General features: G+C 59.8%; 1 protein-coding gene across 3 annotated transcripts in view; it reads left to right on the top strand.

Moving 5' to 3' along the window:
• Positions 1-14,303, top strand: part of GNAO1 (G protein subunit alpha o1) — a 165,664-nt gene extending 151,361 nt beyond the window's left edge. Inside the window, exons 7-9 of one of the 3 annotated variants that reach the window (XM_045987872.1) lie at positions 8,449-8,602; positions 11,715-11,930; positions 12,985-14,303. In XM_045987872.1, coding sequence (XP_045843828.1) covers positions 8,449-8,602; positions 11,715-11,902 — 342 coding nt within the window. In that variant the 3' untranslated portion in view covers positions 11,903-11,930; positions 12,985-14,303. Of the gene's footprint in view, positions 1-1,259; positions 5,473-8,448; positions 8,603-11,714 lie in introns of those variants that run through there. The other 2 variants (XM_045987871.1, XM_045987870.1) reach the window with 2 other exon arrangements.
• Positions 14,304-15,130: the final 827 nt, after the last annotated feature.

The following is a 15,130-nucleotide window of genomic DNA, read 5'->3' as shown; positions in this document are numbered from 1 at the left end:
TGCACCAGCAAGCGTGGCCCACCAGCTTTTCCAGATGGTCAGAGCCTGGCCAGAGGGGTGAGTGGGAGGAGAAATGGGCCTTCCCAGCCCGATCAGCCCCCAGCCTGGAAAGCACGGGGCAGGGGCAGAGTCCCAATAAGGCAGGCCTCTCAGGGGAGCCTCCAGGCTGAACCCCACTTCCTTGAGAGGAGATGTGGGGGTCATGGCTTGGGGCCAGGCAAGCAGTATGGGCCCCCCTACTCAAGGCCAGGCCCCTACTTAGCGTGTGACCAGAGACAGACAAGGCCCTCATGACCACCAGTCAGTCTCCTCTTAGCTACCAGCTATGGGGTTGTGGATCCTGTCCTCGGTGACCTGGGCTGTGGCCTGTGGCACAGTGGAAGCAGGCAAGATGAGTTGGTCACCACGGCTGGTTTGGGGCTCTGGAGGTCTGAGTGATGACCTGTAGGTCCCAGGGACACTTCCCCTCACTTCCAGCCCTGATTTCAGAAGGAGCTGTGGTCTGGCAGAACTTCAAGGCCATGTGCCTTGTGCCTGAGGGGTCGGGACCCCTTTCCACATATGCCCCCCCCCCCGAGGCTTCCCGCCCAGCCCCGCACTGGGGCTCTAAGATCCAGCCCCACTCCCTGCCTGCCCTCAGCGGCTGGTGGCAGCCCTACCAGGCCTCGAGCCAGGCTGCCAGAGCCCTTGGGAGCTTCAGTGCAAAGTCGGGAGTCCAGTTCTGTTTCTCCCCGGACAGCGGCTGCTCTCCGGAAACACCTGTCCCTGGGCTCACCTGGAACCTGGCAGCGTGGCTCCCCCAGGCGGCTCTTAATCCCTGGTAGCGACTGGACAAAGCGAGGGGTGAGGAGGCCGAGCAGGGAGGCCAAGGCGGCTCACAGGCGCCCAGCAGTGGCCAAAGGAGGTGACATGGGGAGGACAGGCCTGTGGGCTGTGTCAGCCCGGGACCTCCCTCTTGCACACACACACTGGCAGTGGGAGTCAGTGGGTGCAGATTCAAAAGGAAAACAGCAGTTCCTTGAAACGGGACTCACCCTTGATCCAGAGGAGCCACCGGGAGCTCTGTTATTTTGCTTCGTTGTTTTCAAACTGGACGTGGACCACAGACTTGATTTCATAGCCCCCCCCCCCCCCCCGTGGGCTCAGCAGGGGCCATCACGCCCCCTCCCCAATCAGGCTGTGCCCTCGGGGTTGTCGCAGGGAGGTCCCAGCCCCAGGGTGGCCTCGCCTCACGGCCCCGCACCTGGTCTCTCCTACAGGCCCCAGTGCCTTCACGGAAGCCGTGGCTTATATCCAGGCCCAGTACGAGAGCAAGAACAAGTCGGCTCACAAGGAGATCTATACCCACGTCACCTGCGCCACCGACACCAACAACATCCAGTTTGTCTTTGACGCCGTGACGGACGTCATCATCGCCAAAAACCTGCGAGGCTGCGGCCTCTACTGAGCCCCTGCCTCACCCCCCAGCTGCCTGCCTCCCCACCTGGCCTGCTGCCCCACCCCTGCCCCGGAACCAGAGCCCTGCCGCCGCACAGCCGCTCTCCGCACTTGACACAGCAGCTCCCGGCTGGTGCCCAGGAGGGAGGAGAGCACAGCCTCCACGGGGCGCCCCTTCCCCAGACATGGGAGCGCGTAACCCGGGGGCCTGGCAGGGGAGCTGAGTGCCCCTGGGCCTCCGCTTCATCTCTGAGTGTTTTGTCCTGGCGAGGGGGTGGGTTGGCCGCCGAGTGGTCCAGAACGGGCACGCTCCTGTGTGGGGGTGTCTCTAGAGGGCACTGTGTTGGCCAGTGGGAGCCGCTGCTCAGCTTCTTCTGGGATGTGTCTGCTCGGGGCAGCTCCGTCACCAAAAGCCAGGGTGGGACCAGCGTAAGTGTGTGCAGGTCCCAGGGCTCGACCTTGGCGAGTGCCTCCCCGCTGCTTCCGCCTGGATCTCAGCCCCAGGCACAAGCCCTTTCTAATCCGGGCCATCCTTCCTTGCACACCCTCGGAGGGTCCCGTGGCCTTCCTGGGGAACCTCATCCCTGACTCCTCATAGGTGTGGAGATGCTTCTGAGACTGGTATTGCCAAGGCATGTATGTGGTTGATGGTGGGAGGGGTCGAGTCCCGCGCCTAGACCGAGGTCAAGGAAGAGGTGGGAGGCGGCGGGGGAGGGGAGGCTGAGCACAAGGAGCTCTGGTGTTGTCTGGGTTGGGGGCCTCACGCCCCACCCCGTGCTTGCAGGCTCAAGGGGGCCCATTCACTTTCTCCCATCGCCTGGGTCTCCAGGCAGCTGCTGCGGAAAGTGGGTAGACAGGCTTTTCCTTCTCAAGTTCCCAGTGAATCTGGCTTGGCAGGGACAGGCGCGGCCCTTCAGGCACCGTGTTCTGAGGCTGGGGAGACCCAGGGCTGGTGTTGATGTGGCCCCTGGAGCCAAGGCCCCAGCTTCCTTCTGTCTTGGTGAGGAAACCAGAGTTTGTCCGAAGCCTGTGGTGTCCCTCAGGGCAGAGCACAGACGTGTGGGACTCAGGCTGGAACGTACACCGGGAGGGGGGCCCAGACTGGCTCGGACGCATAGCCAGCGCCCCCTTCTCTGGAGAGAGAGTCCTAGGATGCCTTGGAGGGGGTTGCTGTAGAGGTTCCTGAGCAGAAAGGGGTGGGGTGACTCTGATAAGCCAGGCCCCAGCTCGCCTCGGGCCATCAGTCGGCCTCCCTCTCTCACCCAGGAGCTTCCGTGGGCCGGAGCTACCAGCCAGCGCCCCACGCAAGCCCTGTGTGCTTGTATGGCAGGCTCTGCCTCAGGAACCAGACTTGCCCCTGGAGAGGCTTCTGGCTCCTTCCTCCAGCCCTCTGCTCTCCCAGCCTGCACTCCAGGCTCCAGTCCTGGGCTCCCAGTGCACCCCCCTGGACTGTCCCGGAGCCGGGAAGAGCCCCGTGCCGACAGCTCCAGGCTTCTCAGCTCCAGTAGGCACGGAGCTCTGGCTGCTGCACGGGAGGCCCAGGGCGTCCCCCCCAGTGCCAGATGCCTACAGGGAGGGGCGCCCCTGGTAAGGCCCCTCCCTCATCGGGCTCTGACTGCTGCCCCCAGCCTCGTGGGAAACACAGGGCAGCCAGGCTGCAGGAACCACCCCGCGAGCCTGAGGGCATTTCAATGTCACTTGCCTTGTGTGTGAATCACCTCATACCAGCTGTTGGAGCGCCAGAGGACAGGCCCCGAGAGCCAGCGGTCCCTGTCCCGTCACAAGCGGCCAGCGCCTGTGACGCTGTTCTGCCCAGCAGTGAAGTCAAAGCAGTTCTCTCCCAGTGTTACCACCCTGGGGGGGACCGGCCACACCCCTAACTCGCCCCCTGAGCCCAGACTCAAAAGCAGCGGCCCAGAGGAGGGCTGCTTGTCCAGTCCCACCTCTGAAGCCATTGCCCTGGAGGTGGGAGACCCCAGCCGCCTGGGCCCAGGGCCGTCCCGTCTGCAGCACGAGGAGGAGTGAGGGCTGGTCACTCGGGGCCTTCCCGCCCTTCTGTGCCCCGGGACGCCCTGCTGCTGCTTGCCGTGCTCCCTCTCTCCCGCCCCGCCTACAGCAGGGGTCCCTGCTGTCTAGTGGGAGCGCACAAGGAGAGGATACCCGGGACGAAGGTCCCTCCCTGTCTACTGCATCTCCCATCCATGTTGTTCCCAGTGGCGCCAGCGTGGGGAGGGATGACAGAGAGTGATAAGTCTTGGCTCCGCCGCGGGTGTGGGTGTGAGGGGAGGAGGGTGAGAGTGTGAGAGAACAGTCATGGGTGGGTCTCTTGTCCGCAGTGGCCCCGTGCGCGTCCCCGAAAGGACCATGCGGCAAGTCTGTGAATGGCTCTAATTCAGTGGGCTGAGGAGAAACTGGATTTCTAGGAGGAGCGCCTTTGTCAAACCCGTGACCATTGTGCCTGCCGTCCAGATGCCTGTGGGCCGGTTCTGTGCTTTGCACCCACTGCCCTCGCAAAAGCCCGGTCTTGGCCTTCCTACTGAAAACCAAGAGGTCCCCAGGGCTCTCCGGCCTGGCTGGAGGGAGCGGGGCCTGACGCCCAAGTAGGGGCTCGGTTGAACCTATCTGCGGAGGGCGTGGCCCTGCCCCAGCCTGAGCAGAAAGCAGAGCTCCGGTCCCTCGCTAACAGCTGTGACATTTTGGGTTCCCTGGCCATCTTTCATGGAGGCCTTACACGCCCCTTCCTCTGTGCCCTCTCTGGCCCCAGTGGAGCCTTAGGGCCTATAGCCGTGTGCACCGACCCACAAGTGGGGACAGTGCCCTGGCAGAAGGCCACCCCTGCCTCTCCCCCCAGCCCAGCTCCACACCCCGCTGCGGGAACTGGAGACACCCAGACCTCCACAACCATGCTGGGAAACAGTTGGTTCTCCCACACGGTAGGCAGCGACAGCAAGCACTCCCTGCCACGGGACCCCTCGTAAGCAGGCTGGCTGTACACCCCAACAGGGAAGGCCCGGGAGTCCTGTCACTCAGGCCCTTCCCCTCTGCAGCCCTGCGGGGAGGGGCTGCCCCCAGGAGTGTTTACACTTGTTCCCCAGTGGCGAATTCTGCAAGTTTTCCAGCAGGCCTCCAACCTCCCTCCTTGTCCCTCCCTCTTTCCACCTGGCCTTGCTCAGAGGGCTCCTCAACCCTCTTGGTAAGTAAACCCGCCCCAGTCCCGGTTCAGGCCCTGCTCCCAACCAGGTGGGGGTTCTGTGCAGCCCCCTTTGAGAAGTCAGGCTGCACTGTTCTTCTCCAAGCTTCTGGAAGTTATTAGGGGTAGCCGGCAGCTCTCAGGCATGGAGGCCCGCGATTCTGGTCGGTGGCCACCTGGACTCAGTCTGGGACACGAGTGGTGAGCGCCCACAGACAGGCTCCCCTGGGTCAGCGCCCAAGCCTACAACAGCCCAGGGTGGCGGCATGGGGCACAACACACAGACCAGGGACCAGGGCCGAGGAGGGAGCTACCGCTCCCCACCCCCCACCCCACAGTGAGGCAAGTCCTGAGCCACCCTGCCCTGAGTGGCCTTCCCTCTGGGGGCTCCGGGGCTCCAGACAGACCCCGCCCCAGCCAGACAAACACCCGGTCAAGGGAGGGGCAGGCTGGAACAGAAGCAGAAAGAGCCTTTGAGTCCTAAGTCCTGGGCCCTCTTGTCGGGTTGGGGGGGGGTCCCCTCTGGAGGGGAAGCGCTCAGCCCCTGGCCCAGCGCTTCAGTTCCACGGGCAGGAGCCCACACCCCTTTCTCACAGCACTGCTGTGACCCGTCCTCATCCCCATCCTCCTGCCTCCCGCTCTTCTCCTGGCTCATCCCCACCCCTCCCTCCTCCTCCCCACACTCTCACCCCTGTCCCAGGCAGATGGGAGCCCTGGCGCTGCTCTCCCTCCTTAGCAAGCCCCACCTCCCAGCCCTGCCACTGCCGTCCACCCCACATTAACTGTAATTTTGTAAGAAGAGTGACTTGTTGGTTTAATAAATCTCTAGTTATTGTAATAATTTATTGGCTGCCATAATGTATTTATTAGTGACCTGCCGTTAATAAAGAGTGCTAGCTTTCTCCAGGGCCAGCGTGATGCATTGCGTCAGCACCTACATGACAGGTCCCCGTGCTTGTTCCTGGGCTGGTCCCTGGGCCAGGACTGCGGGCCGCCTGGCAGACAGGCACGGGCTTCTGGGGGTGACTGGCCTGACCTTGCTGACCCCTTGGGACAGTCACGAGCCCACCTTCCTGTCCTTGAGTGCTTGGTGCAGCCTCACCCCTGCCCTGTGGGACACAACGGCCAGGCCCATGGAGCTTTCCTGCGGCTGCTGGCCTGGGGGCGGGTGGGCAGGAAAGCGACTGTGGCGGGAGGGGTGGTTGTCACCTGGTTGTGATCTCTGGCTTCTTTCTCTTTCCCCAAGTGCTGCTGTTTCCATTTGGCATGTCCTCCTGCATCTGTTTTCTCCGGGGAAGCTCTGGACCGGGTGGTGGATTCCAGTCTGTATGCGGAGGGAGGGCAGTCAGGCCTGCGGGTGTGGAGGGGGCTCAGTGCCGGCGCCTCCCCTCCCCCATGTTCTCCCCGGCCGCCAGGATCCGCTCTCCTCCAAGACCTCCCCACAAAACCAGGCCCAGCTATGCAGAGCGCCTCTGCAGACCAAAGACCTTCCCAGTGTGGGCACCGTCCCTGCAGCTAGACTGTAAGCTCTCAAGAGCAGGACTTGAGCTGTTTGTCCTCCAACACCCCCGCAGCCCGGCAGAGCCCTGCATGCAAATCCAGTCAGCGCTGCCGGGCAGAGAGGCCGTGGAGGGGCCGAACCTTAGCAGAGTGGACATGTGGGGCCCCAGCGGCCGGCCCTCACTTCTCCTGCAAGCCCTTTAGGCCGGCCCGTGTGCCAAAGGGCCGCAGTCCCCCCTCGGCTCAGGTCACCCTGGTGATCCCTTCTGGTCCTGGGAGCGCTCCAGCATATGTCCCCGCCGTATCCCGTGGTGTCCAAAGACCAAAATGATATTTGGGACAGTTGTGGAGTGGGCTTGGGCCTCTGGCTGTGGGCTTCTGCTCCTGGTTGACCAGCTACAGGACCAGGCGGCTCTGTGCGTGGGAGGCTCTTTCCTAGTGGATCCTTGGGCGCCCGAGTATCCGTCCTCTGCCCTCAGAGGTGGCGCCATGAGCCTGAGTGTTCCCAGCCCCTGGTCTCGGGCTTCTGTTCACTTGGCCTCTGTCCGTCCTCATCTGAACAGGCCCTGGGAGCCAGCCAGGGCCCAGGAGCCACCCTTGCCCCCAGTGCAACTGTGCAGACGGTGAGCTGATGCTGGGGGGCTGAGAACAGAACGTGCTGGTGGAGGCCGGGTGGGAACAAGATCATAGGTGTTTACTGAACTGGTTTACTGAGCAGGAGGACAAGGCTGCGTCCCACAGCTTGCAGAGGAGCTAAGAACGCCAGTTGTGTGCAGGCCCCCAAGGGGCAGCTAAGCCCTTGTCCTGGCAACTCGCTGGAGCCATAAGAACAGGGTTTGGGGCTGGGAGACCCTTCCAGGTCATTGGGATACTCATGCAGTCACCGGAGAGGGGCTGAAGATGCGCAGACCTGGTCGTGACCCTCTTCTGACTTATTCCTCTAAAGGCCGCAGACGGCTCACCTTGGTGAGACAAACCCGTTTGGGGTCATAAGCTCTGGCTCAGATCCAGAGCTGGGGCCACGTCTCTGCTCTTCTGGGTCTCGGCCCTGCCAGCTCTCCCTATTCCCTAAGGGTCGTGAGGCAGGGGAGGTGCTGAGCTGGGTGCTCGGCAGAGCGGGGCCTGGCAACTGGTGCCGGGTGACCGGTGGTGGCCACCCGCCCTCCACTCAGCTAGAGGAAGGTGGCCACAGCGATTCCCCCAGCAATGCACTCAGCTCCCACTGCCTGCCGGGCCCCGGGGAAGGAGCTGATCCCCACGCAATAATGCCCCATGGTGCCCACGCCTGCTCTCGGCGATGATTTGTCTCCATCTTCTTACTAAAGAGGGACAGCATGGCCTGGAGTTACCCACGGAGCTGGGTTTGGAATGGATAAGTTCCCCAGGCAAGGACAGGGTCCTTGGGGGAAAACGAGTGGCTGTCCCTTCCCCCAGGAAGGCACATTTCGTGAAGGAACCACCTTCCCAGCAGAAATGGCTTCACTCGTGGAGAGATGTGCTCCCCTGCTTTGCCAAGAAACACGACCCAAGTTGATGAGCATGGCACCCCACCATAGAATGAGCCAGTCCTTGCCCAGGCCAAGGGCTCCCCCGCCCCCAGCTCTGCTCCACTGGGAGTGCCCACCGCAGTCGTTTGCTAGCCTTCAGCGTGCCAGACAGTTCTTCATGTGTGCCTTGCTGCAGACCCCTTGCAGCTTCCAACATGGCTGAGTCGGATGCAGCCGGAGGAGGTCTGGCCAGCCCCCCAGAACCTTTCCCTGGAGGCAGCCTGTGCAGGACCATTTCTCCACAGTGGTGGCCCCCAAGGATGCTGGCAGGAGCCTGGCCTGACTTCCCTCCATCCTTCACCACTCCCAGAGGACATCACCCACAGACCGGGCCCCAGAGGAAAGACCTGAGCCGGGACTGCCACAGCCCAGCTCCCGGGTTCCATCCAGCCCAGCGTCCCCTAACCCCACACACGCGCCCGTGCAGGGACCCCCTCCCGTGGCTGGGGACTCTGTCCCAGGGAGGGCCCGCATCGCCCTGGTCCCAGCCTCACCCAGGGAGCCATAACCATGTCCCAGTCCAGTCTCTGCCATTAGTCCTGGGACAACGGTATAGACGGCCCCGAACGCTGGACTGAGTGGCTCTGTGCTGTGACGGGTCGCAGCTCAACTGTCGTCTTTGGGGGGGCCCCGGGGGCCCAGGAGCCCCCGCCTGAGTTGCTAAGCAGCCCCGTTCCTCCCTCTCAAACCTAATTCTCCTCTTCTCTTTCCCTGTCTCCGTGTCTGTCCGTCCCGCTGTCTGTCTGGCTGTCTTTCCCCCACCTGGGGCTACAGAACCGCATGCACGAGTCTCTCATGCTCTTCGACTCCATCTGTAACAACAAGTTCTTCATCGATACCTCCATCATTCTCTTCCTCAACAAGAAAGATCTCTTTGGTGAGAAGATCAAGAAGTCACCTTTGACCATCTGCTTTCCTGAATACACAGGTGGGTGTCGGGGAGGCCCTCGCTTCTGCCCGGGACCTGGTCTCTTCCAGAGCCCCAAAGCAGAGCCCGGCTGCCCGTGGGCTCTGCCCCAGTACGGCAGGGATGCAGAGACGCACAGTCGGGCGTGACCCAGTTTGGCCCTTCCCAGGACACAGCCCTGCATGGGGTGGGAAGTGGACCCTCCCGATCCATTGGCTTTGCCATGCCGTGACTTGAGAGCACCTTGGCAGGACTCAGGAGGAAGGACAGGACCACAGGCTTCCCCTTTCATCTTGCTCACCCTCTAGAAAAACTCTCCTGCCTTCCCCAGGCTCGCCCGCCAGCGGCGTCCCCTGACCCCTGCGCTAGCAGGCTGCTGGGCCACACAGCACCTTGGCATGAATTCGCAAGCACGGACGCGTGGCCTGGGCGGCAATCTGGGCTGCATTTCAGCCCCTACCGGCTTGGGGGCATGGTGTGCAGCGCGCCTGCCTGTGCCGGGCCAGGCCCTTCTACCCTTCCCCCACCACCTCTGCCCCCCTGCCCCCACATCCCTGCTGTCCCCCTCTTCCTGTGCCCCTGGCCTTTTCCTCAAGCCAAACCACTCTATCTCTCTGCACTCCTCCTCCCTCCCTGCCTGCCTCTCTCCCATCTTCTTGGGATGGGGGGCACCTTCTCTGTCATCAGGCTCCAGGAGGATGCGTCACAGACCCCCCATCACCCCCATGAAGAAGCTCTCTCTGAGGGGGCGGGTGAGGGGTCAGACCGCCTCCTTCAGTGGGCAGAGGGCAGCTGCTGTAGGATGTCGCATCTCTGGGCTGCTGCCAAAGGCTGGAGCAGTGCTGATGGGAGGCCAGAGCCCAGTCTTCATTCTTCTGGGGACTGAGAAGCTTCTAGTGGCCCTTAGGGCGGTGGTAGAAGAGGATGCGTCACAAGCTGGCTCCGCCAGGAACCCACACACTGACAACCCCAGACAGGGAGAAGGGCCTGGACTCGGCTCCCAGGGCTACACAGGTCCCTGAACCCCACCAGATTCCAGAAGAAATAGGGGCCGCCCCCTCCACCCCCTCTACTGTGAGGAAGAGAGTCAGCCCTCTCATCCTTGGCGGGGAAGAGGACCCATCCTCCTGTCCCCTCATCAAGGCACCACAGTGCTTGCAAATCCGCAGGGCGCCCCCCATCCCGGGCACAGGCTCCTGGAGCCAGGCAGCCTGCCCCTGCGGCAAACCAGTCACCTGTGCCTCGCCTTCCATCCGGGCACCGCAGTACCTAACAATAATGCCCACTGCTCGGGGTGGCCGTCTGGGTCAATGGAAGGAACAGAGCCAGGCGCCAAGCCTACTTCCCACTGGCTGCCACCCTCCTGGTGTTACTCAAAGGGTGAAAACCAAGAAAGGGGAACTGGCCCTGGAGCTAGAGAGAGTCCGGGAGGGCATGGGGCGAGCCGGAAAGGCCTGGCCCCGAGCTGCCCTGGAACTGAGGGGGGCTCAGCCTGTGGGCGGCCTGGCTGCAGCCTGCTCTCACCAGACACTCCTGCCCTCCCACAGCCTCAGCCGAGGCCCTTTAGGACCAATTCAGGTCCTTAGAAAGTGGTGGCGACCAGAGAGGGACTTGGAAGCCATGGGCCCCAGCAGGCCTCCTGAGGCCAGCGCTACTCTTGCAGGGCAGGCTAGACCCTAACGCTCTTCCTTGTCCCCAGGGTCCGGCCCCACGGGAGCCCAGTTTGGGACATGGTCCGAGCACTGGTCAGTCTTGGTGCTGGGGGCTTATAGGGCTCTGGACGCCCCCAGAGAAAGTCAGCCTAAATGTGAGAAAACATGGGGGGTTTTCCAGCGCCTCCAGAGGAATCAAGCTTGAGTTCAAACAGTCCCACTGGGCAACAAACAGTCCCTGACTTGGGCGCCAAGGCCCGTGGGACACAAAACAGGCCACGGGGCAAGGGGCAGGGGCGGCTGGAGGTGCGAGGTGAACTCGAAGGGATGGACGGACCTCGCAGATGCTAAGAAGCCACAGCTGGGCACCCTGCCACCTGGCTGGGGCGCCCCGTCGGGCTTCTCCCCTCCATCAGCACCCCGTCTTGGCGCTCTCTGGGCAGGAAGCTCCTTGACGGGTTCCCCCAGGGCCGAGTCTAATCTTTGAGCTGCCGCTGACTTGATGTCTTCGCCACACTTGCCACTCCGGGCACTTCTGCTTTTGGTCCCGGCTGAGCGTGGGGTTGAGGCCTCTGCCCTGCCCCCCGCCTCAGAGACCTCCCCACCCCCTTAACTTTGACGTCTCCTCTTCGAGACTCTGGCCACAGACGCCCGAGCCCCAGTCCGCCCCCCCGTGGCTCACACCTTACCACTGGAGAGTGGGCCAGGGCGGACTAGAGCAGGGGGAGAAAGATCCGATCGCTTCCGTGCTGGCCAGATCCCGGCTGCGCTTGTGAAAATGGGGCATCTTCCTTCCACGGAACTTTCAGGCAATTCTCTGTTGGTCCACCTTCCATGGTCACTGACAGAGGTCTGCAGGGCAGAACTGCAAACGTTTGGGTTGTAGCTGGCTGGAACACTGCCCTTACCAGGCTCCGGCCAGGATCCTAGGGGACAGCCAAGGGCTTGTGGAGGGCAGCCAGGCCAGTTACACACGGCAAGCCCCTCGAACTTCCCACTCGGGGAGACCACTGCTCCCAGACCCCAGCCCTGCCAAGGGGCTTCTCGGGAGAGGAAGCCTTAGAGAAAGGAGCGCAGCCACAGCTCGTCACCCACCACAGCCTGGAACACCACGAGTTCTGGGGCAGCCCCTTCCCAGGATCTCTTCCACCAGAATCCCTGTCCTGGTTTAGATCACCGGTGAGTCTGGGGATGCGCAGCCTGGGCCGCAGCCTCGGTGTGCTCCCCTAGAAAGCAAAAGGGGTGACTATGGCCCTTGCCCTCCCAGGGCTCCTGGGCAGATCCAGTGTGGAAACAGAGTCAAAAGCCTTACAAAGGCCAGAGCCAGACGAATGCTAAGCTGATGGGGTCTTTCCTGAAAGATGCGACCATGCCCTGAACCGCACAGCCCACGTCTCTGCCGGGAGGGGGTTCCCAGCCTCCCCACCCCCCGCCACTGCGCTTCTCACCGGGGGCCTCTCCCCTATTCTGTCTTGTTGCAGGCCCCAATACGTACGAGGACGCGGCCGCCTACATCCAAGCACAATTTGAAAGCAAAAACCGCTCACCCAACAAAGAAATTTACTGTCACATGACTTGTGCCACAGACACGAATAATATCCAGGTGGTATTCGACGCCGTCACCGACATAATCATTGCCAACAACCTGCGGGGCTGCGGCTTGTACTGACCTCTTGTCCTGTATAGCACCCTATTTGGTAATGACTCCAGCACTCACAGAAAAGCTTGCGCGTGCACACACACACACACACACACACACACCACTGACAAATGCAAGTTGGTAAATAAACTTTAAAAAGGTATAACAAGACCTTATATATATACAAATATATATTAAAAAAATTCATTTTAGTTTGTATTAGAAAGAGCTTCGGACAGAACTGACCACCATCCCATAGATGATCAGAGTTTTCCCGGGACAGCACATGAGCGTGCGTTTGTACGCGGGCACACGCACGCACACACACACACACGTCGTGGTGGGGGTCCTGGTTTGGGAGTCCATCCTTTTAAGAACAGCCACGTGATTCTACTCTGAGACCCGTTATCTGTGAGCAGAGGGAGGGCAAAGAGAGGCCTGGCAGGAGTCCAGCCTCTCTGCTGCTCTCCCCCGAGGCTGTGCGGTCTCAGTTCTGTCCTGCTCTTGAGCAAATTCCAAAGCCGTTCAAAAACCGGCCAACACCCTAAACCTCTCCCTGCCCTCTACTCCCAACAACAGGAAAACTAAGGATGCTTCTCTCTTGGGTGGCGGTGGTTGTTAATTTCAAGGATTTAGAAGAATCATTGCTCCGACCAATCCACTGTCTCTTGAGTTTTCTTTATTCAAAGGCGAGATTTGGAGGAACTGGAGACTTGGCCTGCTTTCTAGAAGCAGCTGAGGGGAGGGGACATTGGAACAATGGCTGCAATTCACCTGCAGAGTTGAAGCCAGCCCCCTGGAGAAGAGAAGGGCCCAGAGTGAGCAGGGGGGAGGTGAGGAGGACAGCAGAGGCCTGGGGAGGGCCAGATTCATGTAGGCCTGACCATAGTCAGGGTCCCGTGGGGTGAAGCCTCCCAGGGGGTCTGGGCTGGGCTTCCCTGGAGTTCTTGATCCCTCCTGTGATGCTGCCCTATCTTGTCCTACCCCCACATTATTAAAAACTTTCTAGGGTTTTGTGGTTTTTTTGTTTTTTTTTTTTTTTTGGTTGGTTGGTTGGTTTTTAAAATCAAAGAAAATGGTCAGACTGGACCCCCTTATCTCTCTCTCTACAGACTGCTTCATGGACTCTTTGCTGTTGACGTTGATCTCCTGGTAGCATGACCTTTTGGCCTTTGTAAGACACACAGCCTTTCTGTATCAAGCCCCTGTCCAACCTACGACCCCAGAGTGACTGACGGCTGTGTATTTCTGTAGAATGCTGTAGAATCTGGTTTTAGTTGAGTCTTTACATTTAGAATTTGAAAGGAAAAAAAAAAAGAACATTTCTCATGTGCTTTGTAGCTTAAAAAAAAAGAGGAAAAAGAAAAATCATTTCATCCATTTTTTTTCTTTTTTTTTCTTTTTTGGAAATAAAGCAGCATACACATCCGCACCTGTGCCCCCATCCAACCCCAGTGTAGAGCCTCACCCGCACCCCCCACCCCCGCCACCTTCCCACACCTGCAGAAGTACCACCTATCTGCCTGCCCCTCCTGGGGACGTGGGTCCGGGGGAGCGCGGTCCGGCTGAGCTTCCCAGAGTGCCCCACCTGCCCTGTGCCAGCGCGCCCCAGGCTCATTCCAGGTTCACCTAGAAAAGCACAGCTCTCACTGGCCAGTAGCTGCCTAAAAGAATACCGACCGAACATATAGATAGAGCCCTACAGAAAACCATTTTCCCACCAACCTCCTTTCTACAGATTCCCTTTATGATTTTTGTTTTTGTTTTCGTTTTTGCTTTTGTTTTTGTCCCAGTGAGCACTCCGTATCACATATCAGCTTTCATACTCTTTGGGAAACGGGGTTGTGGATTTTTTTTCCTTTAACATTTTTGCTTCTCGGTCTCTCAGATGGATGTTCCCTTTGTGTGTGTGCGCCCCTCTCCCCCTTCTCCTTGGTTTCAGTGACCTGTGTTCGCTCCTTCTCATGTGGGGATGTTTGTGCTGCAGATAAAAAAACAACAAAAAAAATTTTTAAATACCACACGATGGAAAAAAAGCAAAAAAAAATTTTAAAAACAGATGGAATGTAGTGTTTACACGAAAGCCAGTTTCCATGATCAGTCCTATGTCATTTCTACTTTGACTAGTATCCAAACCCCCAACCTCTTCACAGTGTCACTTTTAAGACTTACTATTGGCTGAAGAAGACCAGTCACGGCCATTTCAGATAAAGAGGAGGCAAAAAGACAAAACACACAAAAAAATTAAAAATACAGAAAAAAAAACTTGAAAAAAAGGAAAAAAGAAAAAAAAAAATACAGCCCACGGGTCTTTCTAAGCCTTTCTATTCCCAATCGGTGAGGTTTCTGTGATATCTTACACACTGCCAGTCTACTTCTCTGACTAATGGAAAATTCATGTGTAGCTCAATAAAGAGAATGTTTGTCTGTATTCCTGAGTCTCTCACCCTCGGGCTTCATTCTGACGGGAGGGAAGGAGGGATTTGACTGGGCCAGACACTGGGAGGCTGGCTGCCAGACAAGGATCTTCTCCCCGCGCCCCCACCAACACGCCAGACCTTCTCCACATTCCCCTGTCCCCCCACCAGTGCTGCCACCAAAGGGAGCCCACCGAGCTCAGCCACCTGGGAGCGAGGAGGGCCTAGGAATGGGCTGGCCGTTCCCCGCCTGTGGGCCCGGTCCCCTGCCTGCCCTCACTCAGCTGGTTTGAGGGGAGGGTAGAATTGAGGACTGGAATGGGGGGGGGGGGGTGGGGGGGTAGGCAAAGCAGGTTATTCCGAACTTTCTGTTAAGGTACCATCCTGTTTCTTCCCACTGAAGTGAGAAGGTGGGTGGTTGGTCCTAGCGAACAAGGCCAAGTTGCCTGGGCCTCCTGTACCTACAGGGGTCACATCCATTCACCTGGACACCTTTAAAAGCCTCCCCTACTGCACCTGGCTGCCAGGAAGCCCATCGCAGGCAGAACACATAGGATAACAGATCAGCTCAGCCTGGCACAGGAAATCGGACTCTCCGCTCCTCCAGGCTGCAGGCCTTACCCCCTCCCCTAGCTCGCCGGGTTTGTGCTCTAATAACCAGCAAACCGCTTGAGACTGGGACCTGGAGGGGACCCAGCCCAGCCAAGTCCTTGTATCATGTCCACGGATCACTTCTTAGCCACGCAGTCAGTGCGACAGCCATCTAGGGGGACGGGAGGGCCATAGACAGATCCGTTGGCTGGATTCCCTCCACACACCAACAGATGCAATCCCAAGGGAC

This window comes from Meles meles, chromosome 19, assembly GCF_922984935.1.
Source record: "Meles meles chromosome 19, mMelMel3.1 paternal haplotype, whole genome shotgun sequence".
Lineage (NCBI taxonomy): Eukaryota > Metazoa > Chordata > Mammalia > Carnivora > Mustelidae > Meles > Meles meles.
Note: the sequence above shows the minus strand (reverse complement) of the source record. Positions and strands in the feature narration are given on the sequence as shown.